Source organism: Eublepharis macularius, chromosome 1 (genome assembly GCF_028583425.1).
Source record: "Eublepharis macularius isolate TG4126 chromosome 1, MPM_Emac_v1.0, whole genome shotgun sequence".
In the NCBI taxonomy this organism is placed as follows: domain Eukaryota; kingdom Metazoa; phylum Chordata; class Lepidosauria; order Squamata; family Eublepharidae; genus Eublepharis; species Eublepharis macularius.
Genome location: NC_072790.1, coordinates 160,385,498 through 160,409,895, shown reverse-complemented (window position 1 = coordinate 160,409,895; position 24,398 = coordinate 160,385,498). Strand labels below are relative to the sequence as shown.

Here is a 24,398-nt window from a genome sequence, read left to right as displayed (position 1 = left end):
ACATCTACACCAAGCCATTTGGAAACAGTTTGTAACACAATGAGTGCCAGCATGGTCAGCATGGAATTGGACTAGTACTGGGGAGACCCTAATTCAAATCCCTGCGTGCCATTAACCTCACTGGATGTTCTTAGAGCAGTTACTCTATCTGAGCCTAACCTACCTCACAGAGTTGTTTTGAATTTAAAGAAGAAGGTGAAACCATGTATGCTGCCTCAAGCACCTTTGAGGAAGGACTGGATAAAAATGCACTAAATAAATACATAAGGAGCCTAATTTGAAGACTGGAGGATAGGCATTTATGACCAACAAAAAAACTAGAAATATATTAATTGGGTAACTGCTGTAACAAAAATCTGTTACAATTAATTGTTAGACAGTCTTCAACAATTTTTCATTTTCTCAGATTTCAGGCAAAAAATGAACAGGAGATACCCATCTATCCTTGAAGGTATGTTTGACCTGTGTGTTCCCATTTTCTTCTCCATTTCACTGGATTAAAAGTGTAACAGGACTTTTCTTTCTTCAGAATAAAAGCACAAACAACTGTATCTTTGAAAAATTCATTTGCTGTGCATAAGGTAACAGCAACTTTTATTTTTCAGTTTATTATAAATGCAATGAATGGTCTGGTATTTATGGCCTAAAGGAAAAAGATCAAGAGACATGGCTGAGCAGTAAAAACTAGCTGTAAGTAGAAAGAATTTTGAAGTTTATCTTAAGAGGAGCAAGTGTTATTTTTTGGTCTTGTTGCTTCTGTGTTTGTTTTTCAGCGGTTTGTGCCGGAATTTCTTTTTCTGCTTGATGATACTTTTCACATCTTTATTGTGAAGCCACCTGTCACGTTCTGCCTCCCACTTCAGCTGTTTGACATCTAGGGAAGAAAGACAGAAAGCAAATCAGAAGTTGGCAAAATAGTCATATCCTTTGAAAAATATGAATTGCCTAAGCTATGAGTTTCAAAATACATCAATAAAGCATGAATGACTAGTTTCTTGGTATCCTCCTCCTTCACTGAAAAAACCCCCACATAATATCTTGGTATAAATTCTCCAAAAGTTGGGTTTACACTTAACTGTATACTACTGAATAGTATCACTGTGCTTCTAAGGTCAGAACTTACAAAACTCATTCCATTTTTATGGACACATTTCTTCTCTTACTTTACTAGAATTATGCATTTGACCACTCCTATCATTCTAAAAAAATTAACTTACTACATACTAGTAATAAGGCCCTTAGGAATGAGTCCCAAAGTATCAAGTGGGAGATTCAATCTTATCATCATACATACTCTACAGTCTACACACTATCCCAGAGGTTCCATGTACAAACTTAAGAAGAGTTCCAAATAAATGATTTTATAAACACTGTATAGACCTCCCAAATTCAGAATTTCTGCTATTGGTGACCTTAGTTCCCATTTTAATGGTCTTTTGCATCTAATAAAATTACTTATATTATAAAGTAATAGCTGATCACTCCAGCATTGGACGCCAAATTCAAGGGAGTAAAGGCTATGCCTGTATATTTTTGGAGCAAACTGCAGTGACCAAATACTTCATTTGAAAATACTATTAGCCAAGAGATGTAGATTGAAGTTCGTGTTATTCCACAAACACCAATGAAAAACATTTCTGTGAAACCAGCTGAATTGTGAAATATACCTCTTCCTCTGTTCAGTACCTGGGGGAAAACATTTTCTTTGCTCATAAACACAGGTAAAGTTAAGACAAATCTCTGTTCCAATTGCATTTTTGAGATGCGGCAGTAACAGTGAGTAATTTACCCAAATCCTATTTTCTACACACACAATAACCAAGACAACTAATTACTACTATTCTGTAAGTTTCAGGTCCAGCTTCCAAAAATTTTACAGAGTTTTACAACAAAATGAGTTATTTATGTAACTGTTGGTTATATAAGCAGGATACAACAAGAATCTAGGATCCTTCCCCTGGTAAAGCGTATTTTGGTAGCTGATTTTGATGTACACTTCTCCACAAGAGTGCTCTCCCAGAAGCACTTCAAAAGGTCAACATGTAAACAAAATGCTGAGTCTGAACAGGCCTTAATCTTTTGTTAGACAAAATACCTCACTGTTTACAGAAAGGGGGGAAAGGGCGTTAAGTGAATTGACTAAAAACCAGTCTTAAAATATCATGGACACTTAAGATTATCGCCTGTTGTTCCCATTAAGGTGTCATAACTGCAAAATCTATCATGAACAAGTCACTTACGTGCATTATCTTTGTTAGCCATTGCATTCAGCCCAATACAGTCAAATTTGGACCCAACGTTTTCATCCAGCAGGTAGCCAAACTTCAAAGAAGCAGAAATCAATTAGCATTTCAAATACTACCATTCAAAATGCATTTTATCATATAATGCATTTTATCAGATAATAGAACTTAGTGAGACGTACTTCTTCTGCTGCAGCAAGCATCCCAGTATCTTTGAGTTTTCTTTTTCTGCTTTCCTTTTGTCCTTTAAATAACAATTGAACAGTGTTGGCAATTATTTCTGCATAAAAAGCCAAATATGAAGACTCTCCAAATCCTATGATAGCCATACTTAGGACTAAAATTGGAAGGGAGGAGAAGATGGTAAGCAGCATGCAAATCTATGGAGAGCTTCCGACCCCTTAACTGTGGTTACATCTGCACTGAGCCACTAGATTGTGATATTCCAGCCTTAATTCCTCTCCTGTACATGGCCACTACAGTTGTTCTCCCTTAAGACTACACCACTATGGGATTGTTAATATAGTTTCAGTTATTCCTGTCTGCCTGCCTCTCCGCTGGAAGTGAAGATTTTCTTGCATTAGCAAAAACTGAACGGAAAGAATAACTGTGATAGGGTGAGCCTTCCCTGGTTTGTCTTAAATGTAACCACAGCATTAATTCAGAGAAACTATACTGCAAAGTCAATTCTGTCTCAGAGGTCACTTTTTTCTAAGGATGCCATTCTGGTAATTTACAATGCAATCCTAAGCAGAGTTTCCCCAGTCTAAGCCCATTGATTTCAACTGAAGTAACTCTGCTTAGGATTGCACGGTCAGTCCTCATCTGTATCCATGCTTGCTGCTAAAGACCTATGTTCTCTCCAAAGTTGTTTGTGATTCTGAAGATGCGGAAATCAGATTTGTAGTGATTTGAGCTAGCACACTATTTCTTGGCATTACATTCCTTACAATTCCCAGGCTCAATATATGTCATGTTTGAAAAGTCTAAATGTTACCTTTCAGTGACCCAGCAAAATCCATTTTTTTTGTCCTTTTGCCTGTGTTACTACTGAAAGGCTTGACTTGGTCTTCATTTTCATCTGTCATCACAAAGGAGAATAATTCAAACTTTAATTCAGAGTATGTGTAAAACTGAACACTGATGATAATAATTCTTGAATGTTCCATTTGGAGTATTTAACTGAACACTGGAATCTTCCTATTTATTTACTGATTTTATTTTATTCATGTATCCCCCAGCTTTCTCCCAAAAGTGGCTTACATCATTCTCCTCCATTTTATCCTCACTTGTGAGGTACATTAGGTCACCCAGCAAGTTTCTATGGTACAGTGGGATTCAAACCTGGATCTCCTAGATCCTACTCAAACATTCTGGCCACTAAACCACACTGTCTCCCAGTTCCTGTTTAGAGAGTTCATGAATCTTCCATTCCCTATCTCAGATGTTTCTTCTTTGTGACTCCCTGGATAATAGAGCTCAAACAGATATACCTTAATTTGTTACTCTAGGGCACATCTTCAGAGTGCAAGCCTCCAAATGACTAGTTCCCTATTGAATTTAAAATTAGAATTTCAATAAGATGATTTATTTTAACAATTTAAGGAATTTCTACCTGGATTGTCATCATTGTCAGAAACATCCATGAAAGTCCCCCCTTCTTCATCAGGGTCTTCTCCAAAATCTTCATCCATGCTACCCAGAGACACTTCCTCATCATCAAGATCATCAAAGTCACCCTCATCAGAATCTTCCAAGTCTGGCTCATCACTTTGGCTTTTTTTACCACTACTATTTTTTATATTGCTAGAAATAAACCCCCCAAAAAGCTGTTAAATGGAAGGCCACAAAATGCTTGAATAAGAAATTAAAGATTATAAATAATATGCAAGAAAGAATTGACTCTATAAAGCAGTAAAAACATACTTAGCCAATGCTAATTCCACCAGTAGTCCCCTGCCCTGTATAAGTCTATAAGCAATTACAGTCCTAATTGAAACTTGAGTCTACACCGTTATGCCACTATAGAAATATGCAATTTTTCAAATTATGGAATTGCAGTAATAAGAGAAAAACCTGCTCTAAAAGAAACCCACTATCAATGTAATCCTAAGCAGTTCTATTCAGAATCCTACTGAAGTCTACTCGATGGGATTTACTCGTAGGAAAGCGTTCCTGGGTTGATACTGTAAATAAGTCAATGACTAAAAGGCTCATATAGACAAGTCTGTAGTGGCTATGTAAATATTTAGGCGTACTTAACTATTCCTTGCTCAACATAAGTCTCACTAACTCCCTGCTGCCCCAGCTGGTTCCTCCTCTTCACGTTAAAGAATTGCTGGTTCTTTGCACAAGGAGGAAGTGTTAGAAATACAACCTGCCCTCATGTTAATACGAAGCTTATGAATATGGCTATATATATGGCTGTTCTCTTCATGTGTTTTAAACATAAATACCCCTAGCAAGGCAGGAAATAGCTACCAACTCCTGGCTAGGAGCTGGAAAACTACTGGTATGTGAGTCACCAGGCAAGTCTAGCCTTCAGCCCCACAGCCCTGGAGATGTGCAAAGATCCTAAGACAATAGGGTCTTCCAGGAGTTCCTGAATTAATCACCTCCACACCCCGCTAATCTTCTCCTTATTTGTTCTCCCATTCCAGGCTATTCAGGGCTCTGATAGGTGCTCCCATCCAGCCATCGCAGGTCATCAATTATCACCCATTAGTTTCACCCAGGAAAGTTTAATCAAAGCTTTCCCAGTTCTTTGTCTCACCCTGGAGACAACCATTAAATTATTGTCTGGGGGCAGAAGATGCAAACCTGCCCCAGAGTATGTTCCACAGTATAATTGGGCTACCTGCCTCCACAGTTGTGTGTGTGTGTGTTCTGGACTTACCCATGCACCCTCAGACTGCACATCTGAACCCCCTTCTTCAAGCCACTCTTCTCCACGGGTGTCCTCTCTCTTCTAGACTGGTAATTATAACCCATAATCCCTGAAACTATCCAACCTCTCTGCTTTTCCTAGGCAACTCTATATATGTGTGGTGTATGTTCTTACATGATTGATTTCGATACCCCCTTTGATACGCACAAGAAATTGTTTTTGTTATACATCCACCTGGTCATTTCGAGAGTCCTCTGAGGAAAGGGACCTGGTATAAATTGGCATGTGTCCCCGTTACCACCTCTCACTAGCTCATTTCCTTGCACGCTAATTCCCCCAACTCACAAGGAGACACACACCATTTTGGTAACAGATGCACATTGTGCTACAGGGGCTACATGTGAATTGCAAATTGAGACTAGTTTATAAGGGCTTCCCTGGAAAAATTAAGGGGCTCACTCCAGGGTTTCCAGGAATCTCATAATGGGCACTTGTTCACATAATACAAATAAAGTTCCCATTGTGCATTCTGATTTAATTATTTCATTTAAAAGTATACATCTGCTAAAATCTTGTTAGATAACAGGTCATAGAGATCAGAATTCCATTCAGTCTTCCTGTTTAACATAACAGATTTCAGAGTGCATGAAACTTGAGGCAGTGGGAACAAAAACAAACAATGAGCCTGTTAAATCACTGTATACACTCATCTTCACATTCTGAGCCAAGATGGCTCAGCTGACAGGGAATTGTAGAGGGGAGGGAAAAAACCCAAAGCAATCAACAGAGATCACCCTGGAAAAACTGATTGCTAATCCCATAGTTTCTAAGGGCCAAACTAGATGTGCAGGTATTTAAAGAGCTGGGTCAGGGTTCCCCAGACCCATCCTTGGTTCTCCAGCCACACAGCAGCTCCAGGGAATGGCTGTTTTTTTAAAATATAAAAAAAAAGGACAGTCCATTTGGGCTCGGAATGCTGCTGTGGGGAGGGAGGAAGGGCTCCTGCCCTTGCATTTATCTATGCCAAAATAGTGCAGGCAGTGTTATTTCCCCATTTTTGCTGTTCCACATGGAGCAGGGGGGAAAGGGAAATCTCCCCCATTGCTGTTTCAAAATGGGCTCTCCTTTTTTTTTTAAACAGCCATTCCGAACAGCTCAGCTAGCTTCCTTCAAGATTAAAATGTAAAGGTTCCATAGGTATAAAGAAACAGTTTACAGTCATCTGACACCTTGGAATGCAATGCCATTTAATCACAATCACTGCAACAACAGGGTGAATATTTCTGTCTTTTTAAAGCACATAGAAACTGTGGGGATTCTAATTTATGCTACAGATTGTGAGAATGGCACTTTGGGAAGGGGTGAGGAGGTTAATTCAGATTAATTCACATAGAGTATAACGGTGGGATCTTTGGTAAATAAATGCAAGACATAGTTGGCCACACGAAGGGACAAGCACTTCAAGGAAGTGAGCACCAACACAGCATAATTTACACAAAAACTTTCAAACAAATCAACTTTTATCATAATTTTATGGTGTAGAAACACCGTATTTACAATCCAAGGACTCTTCTCCCACACTACCCACTACCAAATACATCAATAAAATGGTGACGAAAAAAATATCCAGTATTCATCTTACTAGGCCATGAATCAGAGCAGAACCCCCTCCAATTAAGGAACCTCCCCACCAAGGGAGGAATCGAGCAAGAGCCTCCTGTAGCCATGTCAGAGAGGCACACCTCCTTTAAAGAGGTGCATTCATTCTGAAAACCCCTTTTGTCCTCTAAGTTGGCTGTGGTGAAGATACAAGGATATACAGTTTTACACAAATAATCAAATGGCAAGGATGTTAATTTAATAAGTCCACTACTAATGTGGCCAAATTTCAGAAAAAAAGAGACATGAACATGTTTCACTGAAACTTTGTTTGCTTACAGAATGGAGTTTTACAAGAACACTGAGATATAATATATCACATGCAGTAATCAAAGTATATAACAATGCTTAATTATGTAGTATACAGACTTTTTTTTGTGGCTTTTTTAAAATGAAAACAACTTACCCAGCAAAATTAATATCTTCCTTGCTAAGTGTATCAAAATAACTATCGTGTTCAAATGAATCTGAAAGAGACATGATGGAGAGGTTTGATTTCACAGTATCAACACAAGTTAAAACATTTTGATTTGGTTAAAAAAACACATTGGCTCAATGAACAGTTTTGGTTGGTTAGAGGATTCTGTGGAAATCTGACAGTTATGCTGATTTACATTCCTGTTCTTTTTTATGGAGATTTACAGGTTTTATTGCATTTTTATTGAGTCTTTATATTATGGTATACTTACCTTGAACATTATGAAGAGCTGGTTAGAAAGATTTTAAATAAAATTATGCCACATCATAAGCAAAAGATTTCAGGACATATTGCAATGCAATGTAAAACATTCAGCTGCTTGTATAAGTGCATTCTCTGTAGTAGGCTCCATCTTACTCAACAGTCTACCCGAAGAAGTCAAAAAAGCCCCCACTTTCCTTGCTTTCCACAAACTGTGCCAAACCGAATTATTCAGAAGGGCTTTTTTACACATGTAATAGGGCTGTACTCTTAAGTAAATTGTTCTGAGAGATGTAGCATGCCTGTCACTGTAAGTAGGTCCTACTGGATAGTTTCCATGTTGTTAAGATGGCATATCAATTTAAGTCATATCAATTTGTGTCAGCATTTTTCCAGCTCTGTATCAGATTTCTGCTTGTTTCCAAATTTCTGTTATTCTTATCCTATTGTACTGTTTACTGAATGTCCCAGTTAATGATCGTATTGACTTACGCTGTGTAATTTGCCTTTAGTCTCAGTGAGAAATGCAGACTATAAATAACCTCCATAAAATAAAAATAAAACTCCAAATGGATTTCTTCACGTACACCTCTGAATTGGGACCCTTTTATAGAGAATCATCTTAAATTTCATCCACTGGATCAACCTTAAAAGATCTGTTAAAGAACTGTCACTCATCTTCAAGGGGAGTCAAAGTACACTACTGAACCTTGACGGGGTTAAGATAAAGTACCAGATGCAATAGCCTTACCTAATGCTCTTTCAAACTCCTCATCATCCACATCTTCCACACTTTCATCATCTCCCACAGGTTTCCTTTTTTCCCTCTCTATGTCCAGCTTTTTATAAAATCTGAGGATTAAAAATAAAACACTAGCATCATTCAAATAAAGCAGGATTAACAAAATATGCTAACTGGTCAAAACCATAATATGATAAACTTCTCTGGGTTGATTTTCCAAGTCTTTAGAGTTCCTGTTCCAAAAGACCTTCATGCCAGCATATTTGATTTCTTATGACATCACAGTGCAAGAAAGAACTGCCAGCCCACCCCAACCTAAGCATTCATTTGCTGACAAAAGGGACCTTTGGCTCAAACCAAATGTGAGAGCATTAATATAATGTCTGAAAGCAGTACATCCATAGATATAAATATTCTTCCACACGGTAAAATGCTACTGTAAAAATATAAAATTGCTAAACCTGTTTCATGAATAAAACCATACACATTTACTGTGACATCTTCCCACATCCATTTTATTTTATTTATTTTTATAGTCTACCTTTCTCAGTGAGATCGAAGGCAGATTAGCCAGTGCAGTTTAATATAATATAATCAACAGGTAACACAATCAATTCAGCTTCTCTGACCTGCCTTATCTCCTCAGACTGAAGGCACCCACTTTTGCTGAACACTTAAAACTATACAGATGGGTTTATCTAAGAATAAAGTAGGACATTAGATCGTCCCACAGTTTAGCCACATCTCACATTTTTAAATTTAAAACGTGTATCCTACTGTGCCGCGTAAAATCTCCAAAGCAGATATACTTCCATAATACATATTAATAGGGTATTTGCCCAGAAAAACAGTACAATTTTAGGAATTTTCACCAAAGAGTAAAAGAAAAGAAGCAAATATAACTTTAATACATAAGAAAGGGAACAATCCACTATTAACACAATCATATAGACCAATTTTTTTATTAAATGTGGATTATAAAATTATCACAACATCAATAGCTGAGAGATTAAGAAAACGTATCCCAGATTTAATCCATGAAGATCAAATGGGTTTTATTCCAAAGAGATATATGAAAGACATATTAGATACCTGTCAAATGTAATTGAATATTCAAGGAGAAGGAGAAAAAACAGCATTCATGTTTTTGGATGCAGAAAAAATGTTTGATAACGTCTTGGATATTTTTATAATGAAAGTATTATAAAATATGAATTATGGAATTGAATTTTCCAATGGATGCAAAGCATATATACAAACCAGCAAGCAAGAACTTTAGTAAATGGCCCTTTAATGGGAAAAATGGAAATGGAAAAAGGAACTCGACAGGGCTGTCCAATATCACCATTATTATTTATTTTGGCAATGGAAATATTGGCCATAAAAATGAGATAAGAGTCTAGGATTGTTGAAATAGAAGAAGATAAAGAAGCATTTAAGATGAAAAATTATGCGGATGATCTTGTTATAACAGTAATAAAACAAAACATTTCATTGAAATATATAATGGAACAAATAATTAAATTTGAGAAGTATTCTGGACATAAACTGAATAAAAAGACCAAGATAATGTTACCATTAGCAACTAAAGAAGTACATGAAGAGAGAGAAAAAAAATAAGAGAATGTAACCAAAAAGCCAACTAAATATTTGGATATATATGTAACAGGCCAAAATTATAATTTATATATAAATAAATATCAAAAAGTCTGTGTAAGCATTACTGGAAGTCTACAAAGATGGGAAAGACTGAAAATTTCATGGTTAGGAAGAATCTCTGCTGTCAAAATGAACATATTACCAAAAATGTTTCTAAAATGGTATGATTGTTATGGGAAAACTCCATATGACCTTTATAAATATTACCCTGATGGCTAAATTTCATCACTGACCTAAAAGACCCTCCATTTTCCCTAAAATCTCTCAGTGGCATCCAGCAATTTGAAATATTTTTCCAGCTCCTTTTAGTCATATAAGTGATTGTCAAGAACACTTTCATGAATGCAAATCATAAGGATAATAAGCATCAACCCTAATGAAACCTCAAGGTAGGAACATAATTAATATATAAAAATGTAATTAAAAGCTTTCTGTTACCTGTGGAAAAAGACTTCATCTACCGGGATTTGGCTTTCATCTCGTGCAAGAAACTCCTTACTGTTTACTAGAAATAAAGACATCATGGCTGTTTTATCATGACATAAAAATCATTCAAATGTTCTGGACTATATTTTCTCTCTCAGCCCTGGTTAGTATTTGGATGGAAGAACTCCAAAGAAAACAAAGTTGCTATGCAGAGGCAGGAAATGCCAAACCAGCTCTGAATATCTCTTGCCTTGGAAGCCCTCTGAGCTCATGACTGGATGGCACTTTGCACACACACACAGATACACACACACACACACACAATTCTTCAGTATTTTCATTTTGTAAACTGCCTTGGACACTTGTGAGAGGGAGATGGAATTTAAAAGAATATGAATAATGTATTACTGTAGGCCTGCCATCTTTAACCAGTTAACCAAAATCTTTGACTAAACCACTGAATCAGGATTGAAGTTTGGTCCCCCTGGCTAGCTGATGTGGCTGGAGAACCAAGCAGTGATTCTGGGACATGATATATTGGAAAGACCTGATGCCATGCATTCCACACTGATGTACTGGCTTCTTCCTTCATCCTTCTATTCTAGATTTGATGAAGACTTTTAAAGATGGCACTTTCTTCAATGTATCTAAACCTCATATACAATTTACAGATTTTTGAATAAAATTCCTGTCTTTCCTAACAAAACATTAGTATCTAGAACCTCCTCAATACTGAAAGAGTTTGAGTTATCAAATACTGGACTATAACACACTCTGGTTTAGACCAAATTATATTACTTTCCAAGTAATGCAGGGACTATCCTCATATGTTGTGCAAGGAAGTAAAAGTGAAATTCTCATAGGTACGGAAGAAGTTAACAGCTCTGCTGCAGCTCTAACACAGCATGAATTAATACAAAACTACATTCCCAAAGGGCCTCATTGTTTTGGACACCCATATTCAGTGGCAACAAGAACTATCACAGCAATCATGAACCTTGGGCATGAGAGAAGACCAAAAACACTGCAGCTCTAACACAGCATGAATTAATACAAAACTACATTCCCAAAGGGCCCCAATGTGGAACCAAAAGGGCATATTACATCATTCTCCTCTTCTCCCCTTTATTCTTACAACATCCCTGCAAGGAAGGTTAGGCTGAGAGATGTGATGGTCGAAGACCACTGGTGAGCTTTCATGGCAGAGGAGGTTTAAACCCAGTTATTCCAGGTTATTCCAACCCAGTTATTCCAACATTCAAACCACTATGTCATGTTGGCTTTCATGGTCTTAGAACCAAGTCAAACTAGCAATAGTGAGTACAAGTGCCTCTGTATTTAAAACAGCACAGTTTTGTCTGGATAACATTTTTTAAAAAACAACATATAATCCATTATATAATCTGTTCTGATAAGACATTTTCTTGCTTAAATCATTTAGGCAGAAGAAATGTGGTCACAGGATATTCTGGGAACATGGATTAGAAACAGAAATTTGAGAAGTTCCAACCACCCCAGAAAACATCCTTATATTTTAAAGTATTTACTACATAAAGAAGTTGCTGCTGTTAAACTAGCATCATAACTAAGGATATTCCTTAAAAAGTTAACTCTTACCAACTCACCAGCTCCCAGTCACTTGCAACTTTAACAATTTCAAAGTGAACCTCCTTCAGAAAAGCTTATTTTAATGGTGTTTTGTAGTCAATTTTTTATTACTAGCAATAGTCTGAATGCAAATACCAGAAAAATTCTGAAATACCTGCTAATTTCTAATAAATGCAGCATAAACAAACATCTTGGAACCCCCAGTTCTCTGGTCAAACAACAAATAGGCCAGCATATCTTATGAAGGGAGATAGTGTGAATGTCAAGTTGTCCCATCTTTCCCCAGAATGTAATGCATTATGTTTGCACAAGCCCTGAAGAGTCATTTTCCCCCCACCACCCATTTATTATGACTCAGTTGTTAAAATAAAAATAATGTTTTGGCACTTGTCCATATTTGTACAATAAGAAAGGTTAACTACTCAAATTATATTTGTGGCCGCACTCTGAAGAATACTTTCCTGGGAGTAAGCCCCACTAAGTAACAGAGGGCTTACTTCCAAGTAGACTTACTCACGATTGCTCCCTGTATGGTATTCCTTACATCCTAATGCTAAAACATTATGCAAATTTCTCCTAAAACTGATGGGGATTAGCATAAGACAATGTATTTATGATCAAAGTGTAAATGAATAAAGTTTCTGTAGTCACCAGCAAGATTTCGTATGTTACTCATGGACTGTTTCTTCTTTGGTTGCATCACCACACTGCTGGTGTTCTCTAAAACAGGAAGAGATGGGTAGATACAAAATTGTCAGTATTATTAGCTTTCAGTTATCCCTTCTACACATATCCTACACATTTGGAGTGGGGCTACGGCAGTGATAGCACACAAGCAGGTCTCAGTCCAACCCTGGCATCCCCAGTTAAAAGATCCCAATTAGCAGCTGTTGGGAAACACTGAGTTAGGTGAACCAATGCTCTGACTTGGGATAAGGTAGCTTCATATGATCAACAAAAGTGAACACGCTTCATACCTTTGCCTTTATGGACTTTGGGATTTCTGTACACAAAACGATCCAAGAATCTCATTAGTGTGAAATCCTGCAGAGGATCACCTGAGTATTCAATGTAATTTCCCTGAAATAAAGTCCAAATTCATGGTGTAAAATAAACATGGACTGAAAAGGAGAAAGAGCTGCATATGTTTATACTCAGTTCCTGATACTGAGAGATGAGATCTTGACGATCTGATGCAGAAGCGGTAGAAGGAAAGGTGAAAAGTGCATGGATGCAAGGTCAGACACAGCCCCTTTAAATCTCTTGCTCGTATCAAAATCTTTAAGTTTTCTTGTCATTTTGTCCACCTCCGCCATGTACAGCAATTTATAAATAAGGAGGGGGAAGGAAAGGGTGGGGGTTAGAGTAAATTAGATATGATGGGAATGTATGTATTAAACATGAAATATAAACTCACCAATAAAAATTAAAAAAAAATCTCTTGCCCGTTTCCTCCACAGTCCTGTCATCTCCCCCCCCCCCACTTTATGGTGAAGGGGACTCCTGTGTGCCACCCAGCTGGTGAGGAAGAGAACAGACAAAAGAACACACAGGGAACGATCAGAAGGAGCCCCAGGTACCTCATATCCCTTCCTTACAAGCAGATTTAAAGTGCCATGCCTGAGTTGCAAAACACATGAAACTGCTTCTTGGGAGAAGGGGGGGAGGACTGAGTGATCAGAGAATAATGTAATCATTCACTTTCCCCCTCCCCTTTCCCTGGGTCTGGAAAAATGAAGGGCCGCAGCCTTGTTACACACATCCTATCCCCAATGCAACCAACATGGTGAAAAAAGAAATTCAACTCACCTCTAGGATAGTTTTTGCAAAAAGGGACACAGATGGATGAAAGTGTTCCGAAAACTAGAAAAATAAAATCCATCTTGTAAGAGCCTTGTGGATCTCTCAGTATATATTAACTTTAAAAAATACAAGGTGCTATTTCCATAAACGTGGAAGAAACATGATGGCTGCTGAAAACATGTTCTGCATGTAACAAGAGGATGCAACAAATACTGCTACTTACAATTTGGAGACGCTACTACAAAGCAGCTGTTTTCAGCAACCTCCATGTGGAAACCTAGTAGCATAAATACCTGTCTTTACTCCACCTTTACATATGAGGTTGGGGCATTTTCCACTAAATAAGACCATCTTCAACAAAACGCTGCAGCAAACCATACACAACTTAACAATTATCCTACGGTGACTCAGTTAACTTCTCACTGGTGCAAGCCTTTATAGAAAGAAAGTTTATTATAGGAAAAAAAGAGGAAAGGGTGGGTGGACTCAAAAGGGGTAGGAAGGAAGAATGCAAAATGCATGAGAAAGCGCACTATCACACAACACACTTTACCTAAGTTGTAGCAGGCTCCTCAGAGCATGTACAGAGTTCTTTGCAGTACCAAGATAGCAGGGGGCCCTTAACCTCTGCCCCACTGGTCTTGGAGTCTCCAGATGTTCCAAAGTGGGGACAAAGAGAAGTCCAGAGCTCCCAGATATTTAGGGGCAATGGAGTCTGAACTAAGCCAGCCTCCTCGGTGAGATAAGATTACTAATACTAATAATATGTTTATTGCTTTTCCAGCCGAAGCCATAAGCCATACAAACACCAACAAAATATGAACTGTACACTTGAACATACCCAATTCACATAAACATAACTCGTCATTATCACTTTAAACTATCTAAACTCATGAAAATCTTGTTTCTTTATCACCATGGCTAAAAAGGAAGCCACTATAGCAGAGGTTTGATTGTCAGGAAAGTTATCAGACAATAACACTGAGATTGCCCAAGGAAGGAAGGGAAGCTTTTCTTTTAACATAATAGGAATAATAAATCTCTCTCTTTCCTTACTCCACTTGGGGCAAAAAACTATTATATGATCCAAGGTCTCACTTTCCTTGTCCACAGTCACAAACTCGTTCAGAATAAGGGAGTCCAGAGAAACGACCAGAAAGCACTTTAGAGGGGAAGGAGTTAAGTCTAGCCAATGTGAAGGCTCTGCGTTGAGCTGGAATCTTTAAAAAATAGCAATAAGATGGAATAGCCTCTGGGGGTGAAAGTCCCAGGGATAAGCCCGAACATGTACATCTGGCTCCCTGGAGAGTACTGCTGTAATCGAGATCCTTTAGTTTTAATTTTATAACTCTGAAGGCCTCATTTGTCTGTAAAGATGTTATATCAATATCCAGAATTTTTAGTTTCTGGTTAATTAAATTAGTTCAGCTACTCTTATAGGTATCCTGCGAGATCAAATGATGGTGCAAGCCAATGGTATATATGGCCAATCTAGCACAATGACTAGAGTTAACCTTCAGATACACTCTGCATACCCAGAGTAAACACATCATGGGTTACTAGCTGAAAAAAAGCTCCTAAGGAAAAAAAGTCATGCTTCAAGGCTCACAATTTCAGACAGCAGAATTTCAGATCTACTTCAAGCCCTACTGCAAAAGGCAACATGTTCCAATGGCTCATGTCACCTTAAACATAAACGTATGTAAAAACCATTTACAATAAAATAAGAACATTTGCAAGAGGGTTACTCAAATCACTGGCCATTAAAACAAAGTTTCTGCAAAGGCTTAGAATCCATCACATTAAAGGCAAAATCTTAATTCCATGAATTCTGCCTTCATGAAAATATTAACAATTGTACCTTCTTTAGTTCCCAAAGGCTTGTCCTATCTGCTCCACAGTATAAAGGATTTCGATGTAATGGGTCATAGCTATTCAAATTCTTGCCACCTTGGGAATAAATTAATTTGTCAGACTTGAAGCACAAAAAAGTAACAGCAGTTAACAGCATCATTGAGAGATTCCTCTTGTGGTACAACATATGGGTGTATCAAAAGCCGTATGCTGTGCCCAGATTTCATGCAACTGGAGTGTGTAACATGCAGTCCAGGCCAGAACACTGCCTCCACATTGAGATTTGGCATTCTGATGCTTCCCCTGCATACCTAAAAAGTCTCTACTCAGGACTTAGCAGAGACATGACAAGGGCCTTCCCAGCCAGGTAGAGATCAGAACACAGACCCCCACTTATGCATCCTCATTCTGACCACTCCCTCTGTCCCCATGAACAACTGGCTGCATCTCAGGTGAAGCTTCCGGAGGGGGGGAAGAATTGGAACACAGACAGCATTCTAATTCCACCACCCGCCCCCCAAATCTTCCATTCCATTCCATTGTTTCACTGAAAGCACCTCTTTGCCTCCCCCCCCCCCTCGCCCCAAGACAGGTAATGTCTCTGTTCCACCTCATGGGCTTAAGTGAAATGCAAGCCCCCAAGATGCAACAAAGAAGTGGGGGGGGGGAGAGGATCAGAATGCATCTTTCTCTCCAGACAATAGATGAGCCATTCTGACTCCCCCAGGGACATTTCTCAACTCATATTATACTATTATACTATATACTATTATACTATAATGGAGGCTGACACCATTGTAGGACAGCCCTCTTAGCTCCAGACAAGATCCATTATGGCCCATGTAACAGTCTGAGTTCTGCAACTGTTGTACAACCTCTAATGCCCATGGTTTAAACAGCAGAAACCAATGCAGCTAAGCAGCTGATGCTCTGACAGTAAAAAGGAAAAGGCCCTGCTTGCTCCACAGTACTATCAGATGTCGACAGTGAAGAAAGTACATGAACCTGCAATCAAGCACACAGATTTCAGAACTGGGACTTGGGAGAGCGAGACTCACTTTCCCTCACACCTCTCAACTTCAATTCTTATCCTGAGAATAAAAGCTGCCTAACTTGATAAGGTAAAGGCAGTCCCCTGTGCAAGCACCGAGTCATTACTGACTCATGGGGGGACATTTTCTTGGCAGACATTTTACGGGATCGTTTGCCATTGCCTTCCCCAGTCATCTACTCTTTACCCCCAGGAAACTGGGTACTCATTTTACGGACCTCGGAAGGATGGAAGGCTGAGTCAACCTTGAGCCGGCTACTTGAACCCAGCTTCCGCCAGGATCGAACTCAGGTCATGAGCAGAGCTTGGGCTGCAGTACTGCAGCTTACCACTCTGCATGACAGGGCTCCTGCCTAACTTGATACAGTAACAAAATATGAGATTTTTAAAGCATTTTTCACCTCAAGTACTATAGAAGTGATAAACAGTGAGAGGCAATGAGAAAACCAAGAGGAAATGCATCTCTGTAGGCAGAAATCAGTACAGCAGCAGCCACGATGTCTTGCAGTCCTGCTGGTGTCTTAACTAGTAATGGCATAACTATGTCTTTTGGCACACAGCCTCCTCTTGGCTCTTTCATTCTCATTCATAAATGAGTGTTGAGTAAGTGAAGTCACCCTTGAGTGATGCCTCTCAAATGAAAAGTTTGATGGAATTAAAACTTTCTGTTGGGAATCCCCTTCATTACAGCAATCTCCAGACCAATAATTTTTACCTGCTAGGTTTTGGTGATGGACCCATGATGCTCTTGAATGTGCATCATGAACTTTCACAGACTCCTCCATTCTATTCTTTTCTTTCTCTGTATCCATATTTACAAGTTTTGCCTCCTCTTCTTCAGTTTCTTCAAGGTCATGAAAATGTTCCTCATCATCTGATTCCTAGGAAATAAATTAAGCCCCTTGTGGCAACTTTAAATTGTTCCAGTAAGAAAATCAGAGCAAACTGACAGACAGTGAGAGAGATCAATCATAGAAAAGCAATTTCTCTCTCCTCTCATTGTGCCCTCACTTGCTCAAGGTAAAAAGTAAGAAAACTGGAAAGGAAAGATTTAGTTAACAACAACAACAGTTGATTTATATACCGCCCTTCAGGACAACTTAATGCCCACTCAGAGCGGTTTACAAAGTATATCATTATTATCCCCACAACAAAAACACCCTGTGAGGTGGGCGGGGCTGAGAGAGCTCCTACAAGCTGTGACTGACCCAAGGTCACCCAGCTGGCTTCATGTGGAGGAGTGGGGAATCAAACCCGGTTCTCCAGATTAGAGTCCCGTGCTCTTAACCACTACACCAAACTGCTTCAAAAGAGCAAGTAATACCATGAAAGGTTAGACCTAATATGTAATTCCTTAAATTAGAATTTTAGGGGTGTGCACAAAAAAAAATTAAGTTGTCTCCAGATCCGGGTATCAGGGATACCACAAAAAGTTGGTATCCCTGAAACCTGGGTCAAGTTCTCTAATCCTGTTCAGCAAGATTAGAGAATCCCAAATTTATCCAGCCATATTCTCTATGGGGAAAAATATCTGGAGGGAGGGCATTTTTCAGGCAAATTCCCCCAAATTTGCAGGCAATCTACTCCTTCCTATCCGCTAAAGAGACCTCAAGTTTTAGGAAGATTGGACCCAGTAGTCCAATTCTATGGGCCCCTGAACAGGGTGCCCCAAGCCACTGTCCATTGTTTCCTACGGGGAACATTTCTAAGGCTTTCCAGGCAAAGAGAAATCTTGAGCAAAGGCAACCCCTGGCCAAAAGCCAGTCCTTGTGCAAGTTCCACTCCCCATGCAAGCTGATCCAACAAAGCCCTTCAGAAACAAAGTACAGCAATGTAACCAATGTCAAGCCAGAAAATCCCAATGTCGAATTCCAAACTGAAGCAGGAGTAAGGATCGCCAGAACTGGATAAGCTGCAGAGTTTAAAAAGGTGGCTGGCAGCAGTGGCTTAGAGAGCTCTTTTGGAGCTCAGGGCTTGGGGGTGGAGGCACAATGGGAATCCCTCACAAAAAAAAAAACAGGCACATCAATAGAGGCAGAGCCGCAATGAGAGGGCATCAGCACAAACTGCAAAGGAGCGGGTGGTGGCTCAAAGTGCCAAGGCAACCTCTGCAATGGCAGTAGAAGAGTGATGTAAAGGTCAGGCTGGTTGGGGACAGAAGGCAGCAGGCAGAGAGGCTGGGAAAGGAGCCCTCTGGGAGCATGGGGAGCCATGAGAGCAAAGGGCTGAGGGAGACAGTCTTGCATTCCCCTTGCACCATGCCCAGAAAGCCCACGAAAGGTTTGAGAAACAGCCAGCCCACAGCTACAGCTGTGTTTGCCAGATTGAGCCTAATAAACTCCGTTTAATCCAGCCCATAAGAACCCAGCTTCCTGGATCTGATCCACAATTGTGTAATGATCCAGTATAGCATGATCCGCATAAATTCAGCTACATTAACCAGATACGAATCCCGGATCATACACCCCTATAGAATTTCAAACACTTTGTCTAGTATATTCAGAGTGGGAAAAACATAAATCCTAGTTTATATTTAGGGTTCCTGTAAGGTTTTGAGACCATCTTCTTAATCATAGGATTGGGTAGGCTTTTGTTTTTTGTCTTGTGGTAGTTTTGGCAAACCTTGTAGCCCAAATGACTACACAGGTGCTATAATAATAGCATCAAAAATCAGACACTATGAATTACAGCTCTATAATCTGAGCACATCCTTCTACAACAGTTTTATTCACAAGGTATGCAACATGTCCACCATCAGAGGCTTGGTAACCTCCATTTTCACAAAAACAAAGTGTAAATTGTGAATTATATGCAAGTTAGCACATACTCACATAGACTTCCTCGCTAGAATATTTCCAATGGTGTCACTCAATGCAGAGCAAGTTGCACATTTCTGCCAGAGTGTCTGTGAAATTCACCCCACCACATCAAAATTGCTTTTTATTATTCAATTACTTTAAGAGTATAAAATGATAAAAACTTGGATAGATCTTACATGAATGTAAACTATCTCAAGAAAATGATTGTTTGTTAAGGTCAAGGAGAAGCAGAAGTTTTTATACAAGATCAACAGCCAAAGAAGCAAAGGCATGCCATACCACATGATCCTGAAGATGCACCCATAAGCCTGGTTTTATTTTCAAAAGTTCAGATACAAGGTACAAGGTGCCACAGGTGAACGGTGGCATTTGTGAACAAGTGACTTGAAGCAGTCGCTTGACAAAAGCTTTCACCCGCCGCAATACGATATCAGCCTTCAAAGATTTGTAGATAAGGTTGAGGAACATAGACTGTTTGGCACACAGCGCTAATCCTGGGTCCAACAACTTCCTACCAAAAAAAATGTAATTATCAGTAATAAAATTAATATTATTCACTTAAACTATTTAACTAGATTTATAGGAGAAATGAAAATACTTAGAACAGTGATTAGTATCATTTTCAAAGTGAATTATAACCAACGGCTACAGTGATCGAACAAAATTAGATAAAGTAATAATAACAATAGTGTGCTTATATACCATTCTTCCAGACAGATTTGTTCCACACTCAGAATGGTGAACAAAGTCAGTGTTATTATTACCCCCACAGTACAGCTGGCGCTAGGGCTGAGAGAAGTGGTGTACCCTAGGCCACCTACAGATCTCATGGCAGCAGTAGGATTCAAACCAGCAGGGTATGGATTTGCAACCCAACCACTTAACCACTATGCTACATCATCAATAGGCATGTCTTGTTTTCAAGAAATTGATTGGTACTGTTGATAAACAATAGTTTATCTTGCTTATCTTCATTTAAAACAGCCATCTAAACGAATAAAAATCTGGATTTTGAATGCAACACACAAAATGGCTTATACAGGCAATGAAGAATGCCAAGTTAACAACTTCTGTACCCATATTAACTGATAACTTATTTTGATATTAAATGTGTGAATCATCTAGAATGCACTGTGACTAGAAGAAAAATGCTGGTTCAGCATACAGGTCTTGGGCTTAACCCTCTTTCCTATCGGGATAACCAGTACCAGGCGTACAGAACAGTAGCACACAGATATAGGCAGCATCTTATAAAATTAACTGGGACAAGTTTTCATAATCAACAGTCTACCAGCTTCAGAGCCCTAAAGGAAGCAGAGCAGTTATATCTGATATGCAGAGGTAGCCAAAGTGCAGTTTTCATTCTACTATGACTTAAATACACACTCAACATTTCAAAAACTATCAGTTAATAGCCATTATAACTCAAAATTATGTCTGAAAAATATATCAATATCCATGTAATGCTTACTTGTACAGGGCTGTATAATAGCGGTCAGATACTGTCTGGTTAGAATCCATCACTTGGAACAGCAACATCAAGGCCTGGACACTGGTGTTGAAGTTTACAATGTGCAAAACTTTAAACAAAGTATTCATCTGTTCCTTTACTTTTTCATCACTTGTCTGAGCATAAGGATATGCCCTGTTTACCCCTGTTAAGAGAGCGCTAAGCATTTTGGACTCAACATCTTTTTTCTTGATGCAAGAGCCAAAAAAAGAGAAATAGAGGGCTATGAGTTTATTAGCCAGCTCACTCTCTTCATGGCTAAGGACCATCTGGTTCAGAAAGCAAATTGCATAGTATTGTGCTTTAGGACTTATATTTGATCTGTAAAGAAGCCTTTCTACTTCATTACAAACCACTCCTTTCATGTTGGGGTGTTTATGAAGCAAAGTCTCTAATAGATAAGATGCTTTGGTGGCTACTTTGTTTTGAGGATCTCCCAGTTTATTTACCAATTGCACAAGAAAAGATTTCTCTTCCTCTACCTTGTTACAGAGAAGTTCGTGAGCAACAGCAAGTGCACGAGCTTTTGTCGCCACCAAGGGATCATGAGTCAGCACTTCTAGCACTTGCACAAATGTAGCCACCCAGTGTTTCAGATGATGCTCAAAATACCACAGAATCAGGCGCCTGTCCCTTGAATCTTTGTTGCCGCTTGAAATCTTCTCCAGAGTTCCAAAAGGATGTTGAGAGAAAGTGTGCAGCTTACGATTGTCTGGTAAAAGGTGTGTCATGAGAAGCTCCTTGAATGTATCTAAGGCCATCAAACTCTGTCTTCTGCTGCCTTTCTTTTTGATCAGATTCACCAGAGTCTCTATGAAATGAAGAGAGTGAACAGCAGCATCTTGAATAAGAAGAGTCATAGCAGCCATTCTGTCAGCCAGAGTGCCTGAAGAAACTACAGTTTTCATCCAAGCAGATGATGATCGCTTCTCCATATCTTTCTTGCTCTTGTAGAGGTCAGCCTCTTGTTGGTATAGCTTTTGTGCCAAAGCCTTATATTTGGACACAAGAGACTGATCTTGGGGTTCAGTAGACAACTCATTTGTATATTCCAGATCATACCATTTGCCCCCTGGTTTTATCAGCAGTATCTGCCGCTCATGAAACTGAAAAGTTTCTTCTTCCTTTTCCTTCTCATCTCTACAGGGAACTGGATGTTTCTTACTATCTTTGGCATTACCTAACTGTATTTTCCCTTTGTTGTCTTTTACTTGATTTTCTTTTTTTCCTATTGCAGTTATGTTTCCTTCCTTCTGTTGCACTCTCCCTTGTAGCTTTCTTTCTGTTTCTGCCACTGTTCCTTCTTCCTTGACTGCTAGGAATTTCTCAGAATATTTGCTCACACCCAAGGATTTTACAAATGCCTCCAGTTCACCCTGCTTTAGATCATCGATTGTTCCTTTTTTGCCACCATCTATAACTTCTTCAGTCTCATCCAAATCAGCAAGCATGAGATAATCTTGCTGCATAAAACAAAAAAAATGACACCTCATTAATATTCTTATAGACTACATTATCAGAGAGCATATACTTAATAAAAGGCCGACCCCACAAACACACACTTACTACAAGGGGGTTAGAGCACCTCAATAAAGGAACCTAGTAACTTTTTAAAAATTAGAGATAAAGAACAGTAAGCTATAGTATAATTAATATATACTAGTAATAATGTTTGTAATGTAGCAAATAATCTTCACATCAATTTTGGATTACTTAGATAGAGATAAGAACACAAAGAAATTGAGATCAGTTTCTGAACTTGTATATAGTAAATGGATTTCATGTCTCTACAAGAATGGTTGCAATACATCTTGTAAGGTGTAGCAGTAGATTCTGGGATTTACTTAGTTATGGCAGTTTTATTATGGGTCATGATTAAGACGATTTTCTTTGTTATTTTTGAGATCTGAGAAAGCAGGTGACTGAATTATTAAATTGAATAATATACATTGATAGATTAGGATTAAAGAGAGATGTTTATCAAAACATTTGTTGCCACACAACAGAGCTGGTAAATGTTGTGATTAATTTTAATGACCATAACTAAAATTTATTATTTAAAAAGCTTGTATTTCAATAAGCAAAGCAGGCACACGGGTAGGAGAGCCAAATTACTTGGTTGCATCAAAGAAACAAAAGAGACTCAATGGGTACTCTATTCCACTGCAGATCTCAATAGTTTTCAGATCGTTGTGAAAGAAATGCATTCAACCCAAATGGCCTTCAATGAAAGGGATATCCTGCATTTGCCAAAAATCTCACTCCCAAAGTGCTGGACTTTGACAAGGCTGCATGAGAAATCAGAACAGGGTAGCCTATCTGCAACAAAAACAAGTGATCTTAGGGCAATTTAAAGACTAACATTTATTGTAGCATAAGCTTCAGCAAATTAAAACCACCTGAGCTCTAACAACAACAGAAAACCACAGAAGCTTCTACCACAATAAAAACGTTAGTCTTTCAGATGCCATAAGATTCTTTATACAAAAAACAGTGAAAAAGAGTTGCTTAGAAATAAGAATTACTGGCCATTTGCTAAATAGGAACACACAAAAGTTACTCAAGCTTATGGTTCTATGAAGCTGCCTTAGAAAGTGCCAGGCCATTGGACCTACTGTAGGGTGCTTACAGAATCTCAGGTGTGAAGATCTTTCTCATCAGCCCCAACATAAAATTCTGTAAATAGAAATACCAGGAAGTGGACCCGGGCCCTTCTGCATGCAGAACACCAGCTCTGTGTCGCTTAACTACCTCCCCTTCCAACAACAGAAGCAGGAAAAGAACCTACATTTCACCCACTCCCTCTCACCCAGAAACAAAACCTATTCGTTTCAGGTGGGTAGCCGTGTTGGTCGGTAGTAGAAAAGCAAGATTCGAATCCAGGAGCACTTGCAATACCAAGTAGATTTCCAGAGTATGAGCTTTCGAGACCCAAAGCTCCCGATCTAGCTGGTCTTTAAGGTGCTACTAAGCCTGCTTGCCAGCACCCGAGTTCTCATCCTATTGTAGACAGAAGCTTTGTGTCTTTAACCGCCTCATAACAGGCACATTCAAGAAGGGCCTCCGCCGATATGGATCTCCAAATGCTTAGGGAAATAGACCTGTTAAACGTCTGCCTGCCAACAACTGTGCAAAGGCCGAGTTCTCACCACCACGTGTTCTCACACCCTTGGACATCCACATGTGCACTCCCATAGCTCTCGCTGGGCTACCTACGATCTCCCTCACCTGGGTACCTCCGAGTCGGAGCACCTCCTGCAATGTAAAGCTGCTTCCATCATCTGCTACTTCGTCATCGTCAACCCCATCAGAACCACCAGGATTTAACTTCCCCAAAGCTGCCATCTTGCTCTGCCACTCCACGCATGCGCATAGCAGCGATCATGAATGTAAGGTCCTGGAAGAAACAGAAATAATGGGAGGAGCCGCTCGTTTAGAGGGGGGAGCGCTCGTGCCAG

At 39.1% G+C, this 24,398-nt stretch overlaps 2 protein-coding genes across 3 annotated transcripts in view; one reads left to right on the top strand and one right to left on the bottom strand.

The window, feature by feature from the left end:
- The window catches only part of CEBPZOS (CEBPZ opposite strand), a 6,800-nt gene extending 5,807 nt beyond the window's left edge, over window positions 1-993 (top strand). For both annotated transcript variants that reach the window (XM_054975908.1, XM_054975899.1), the window contains exons 3-5: window positions 407-451; window positions 606-690; window positions 774-993. In XM_054975908.1, coding sequence (XP_054831883.1) covers window positions 407-451; window positions 606-688 — 128 coding nt within the window. In that variant the 3' untranslated portion in view covers window positions 689-690; window positions 774-993. The remainder of the gene's footprint in view (window positions 1-406; window positions 452-605; window positions 691-773) is intronic.
- On the bottom strand, window positions 552-24,289 carry CEBPZ (CCAAT enhancer binding protein zeta). Its single transcript, XM_054975887.1, has 16 exons — window positions 24,169-24,289; window positions 20,902-22,403; window positions 19,710-19,941; window positions 17,327-17,492; window positions 15,568-15,656; window positions 13,713-13,766; window positions 12,881-12,983; window positions 12,555-12,623; window positions 10,308-10,374; window positions 8,220-8,320; window positions 7,196-7,256; window positions 3,859-4,049; window positions 3,241-3,324; window positions 2,426-2,487; window positions 2,241-2,322; window positions 552-874 (listed from the first exon to the last, which is right to left on the bottom strand). Exons 1-16 carry the CDS (start codon window positions 24,283-24,285, stop codon window positions 735-737), a joined length of 3,120 nt encoding a protein of 1,039 aa, XP_054831862.1. The 5' UTR covers window positions 24,286-24,289; the 3' UTR covers window positions 552-734.
- Between the last annotated feature and the right edge of the window lie 109 nt (window positions 24,290-24,398).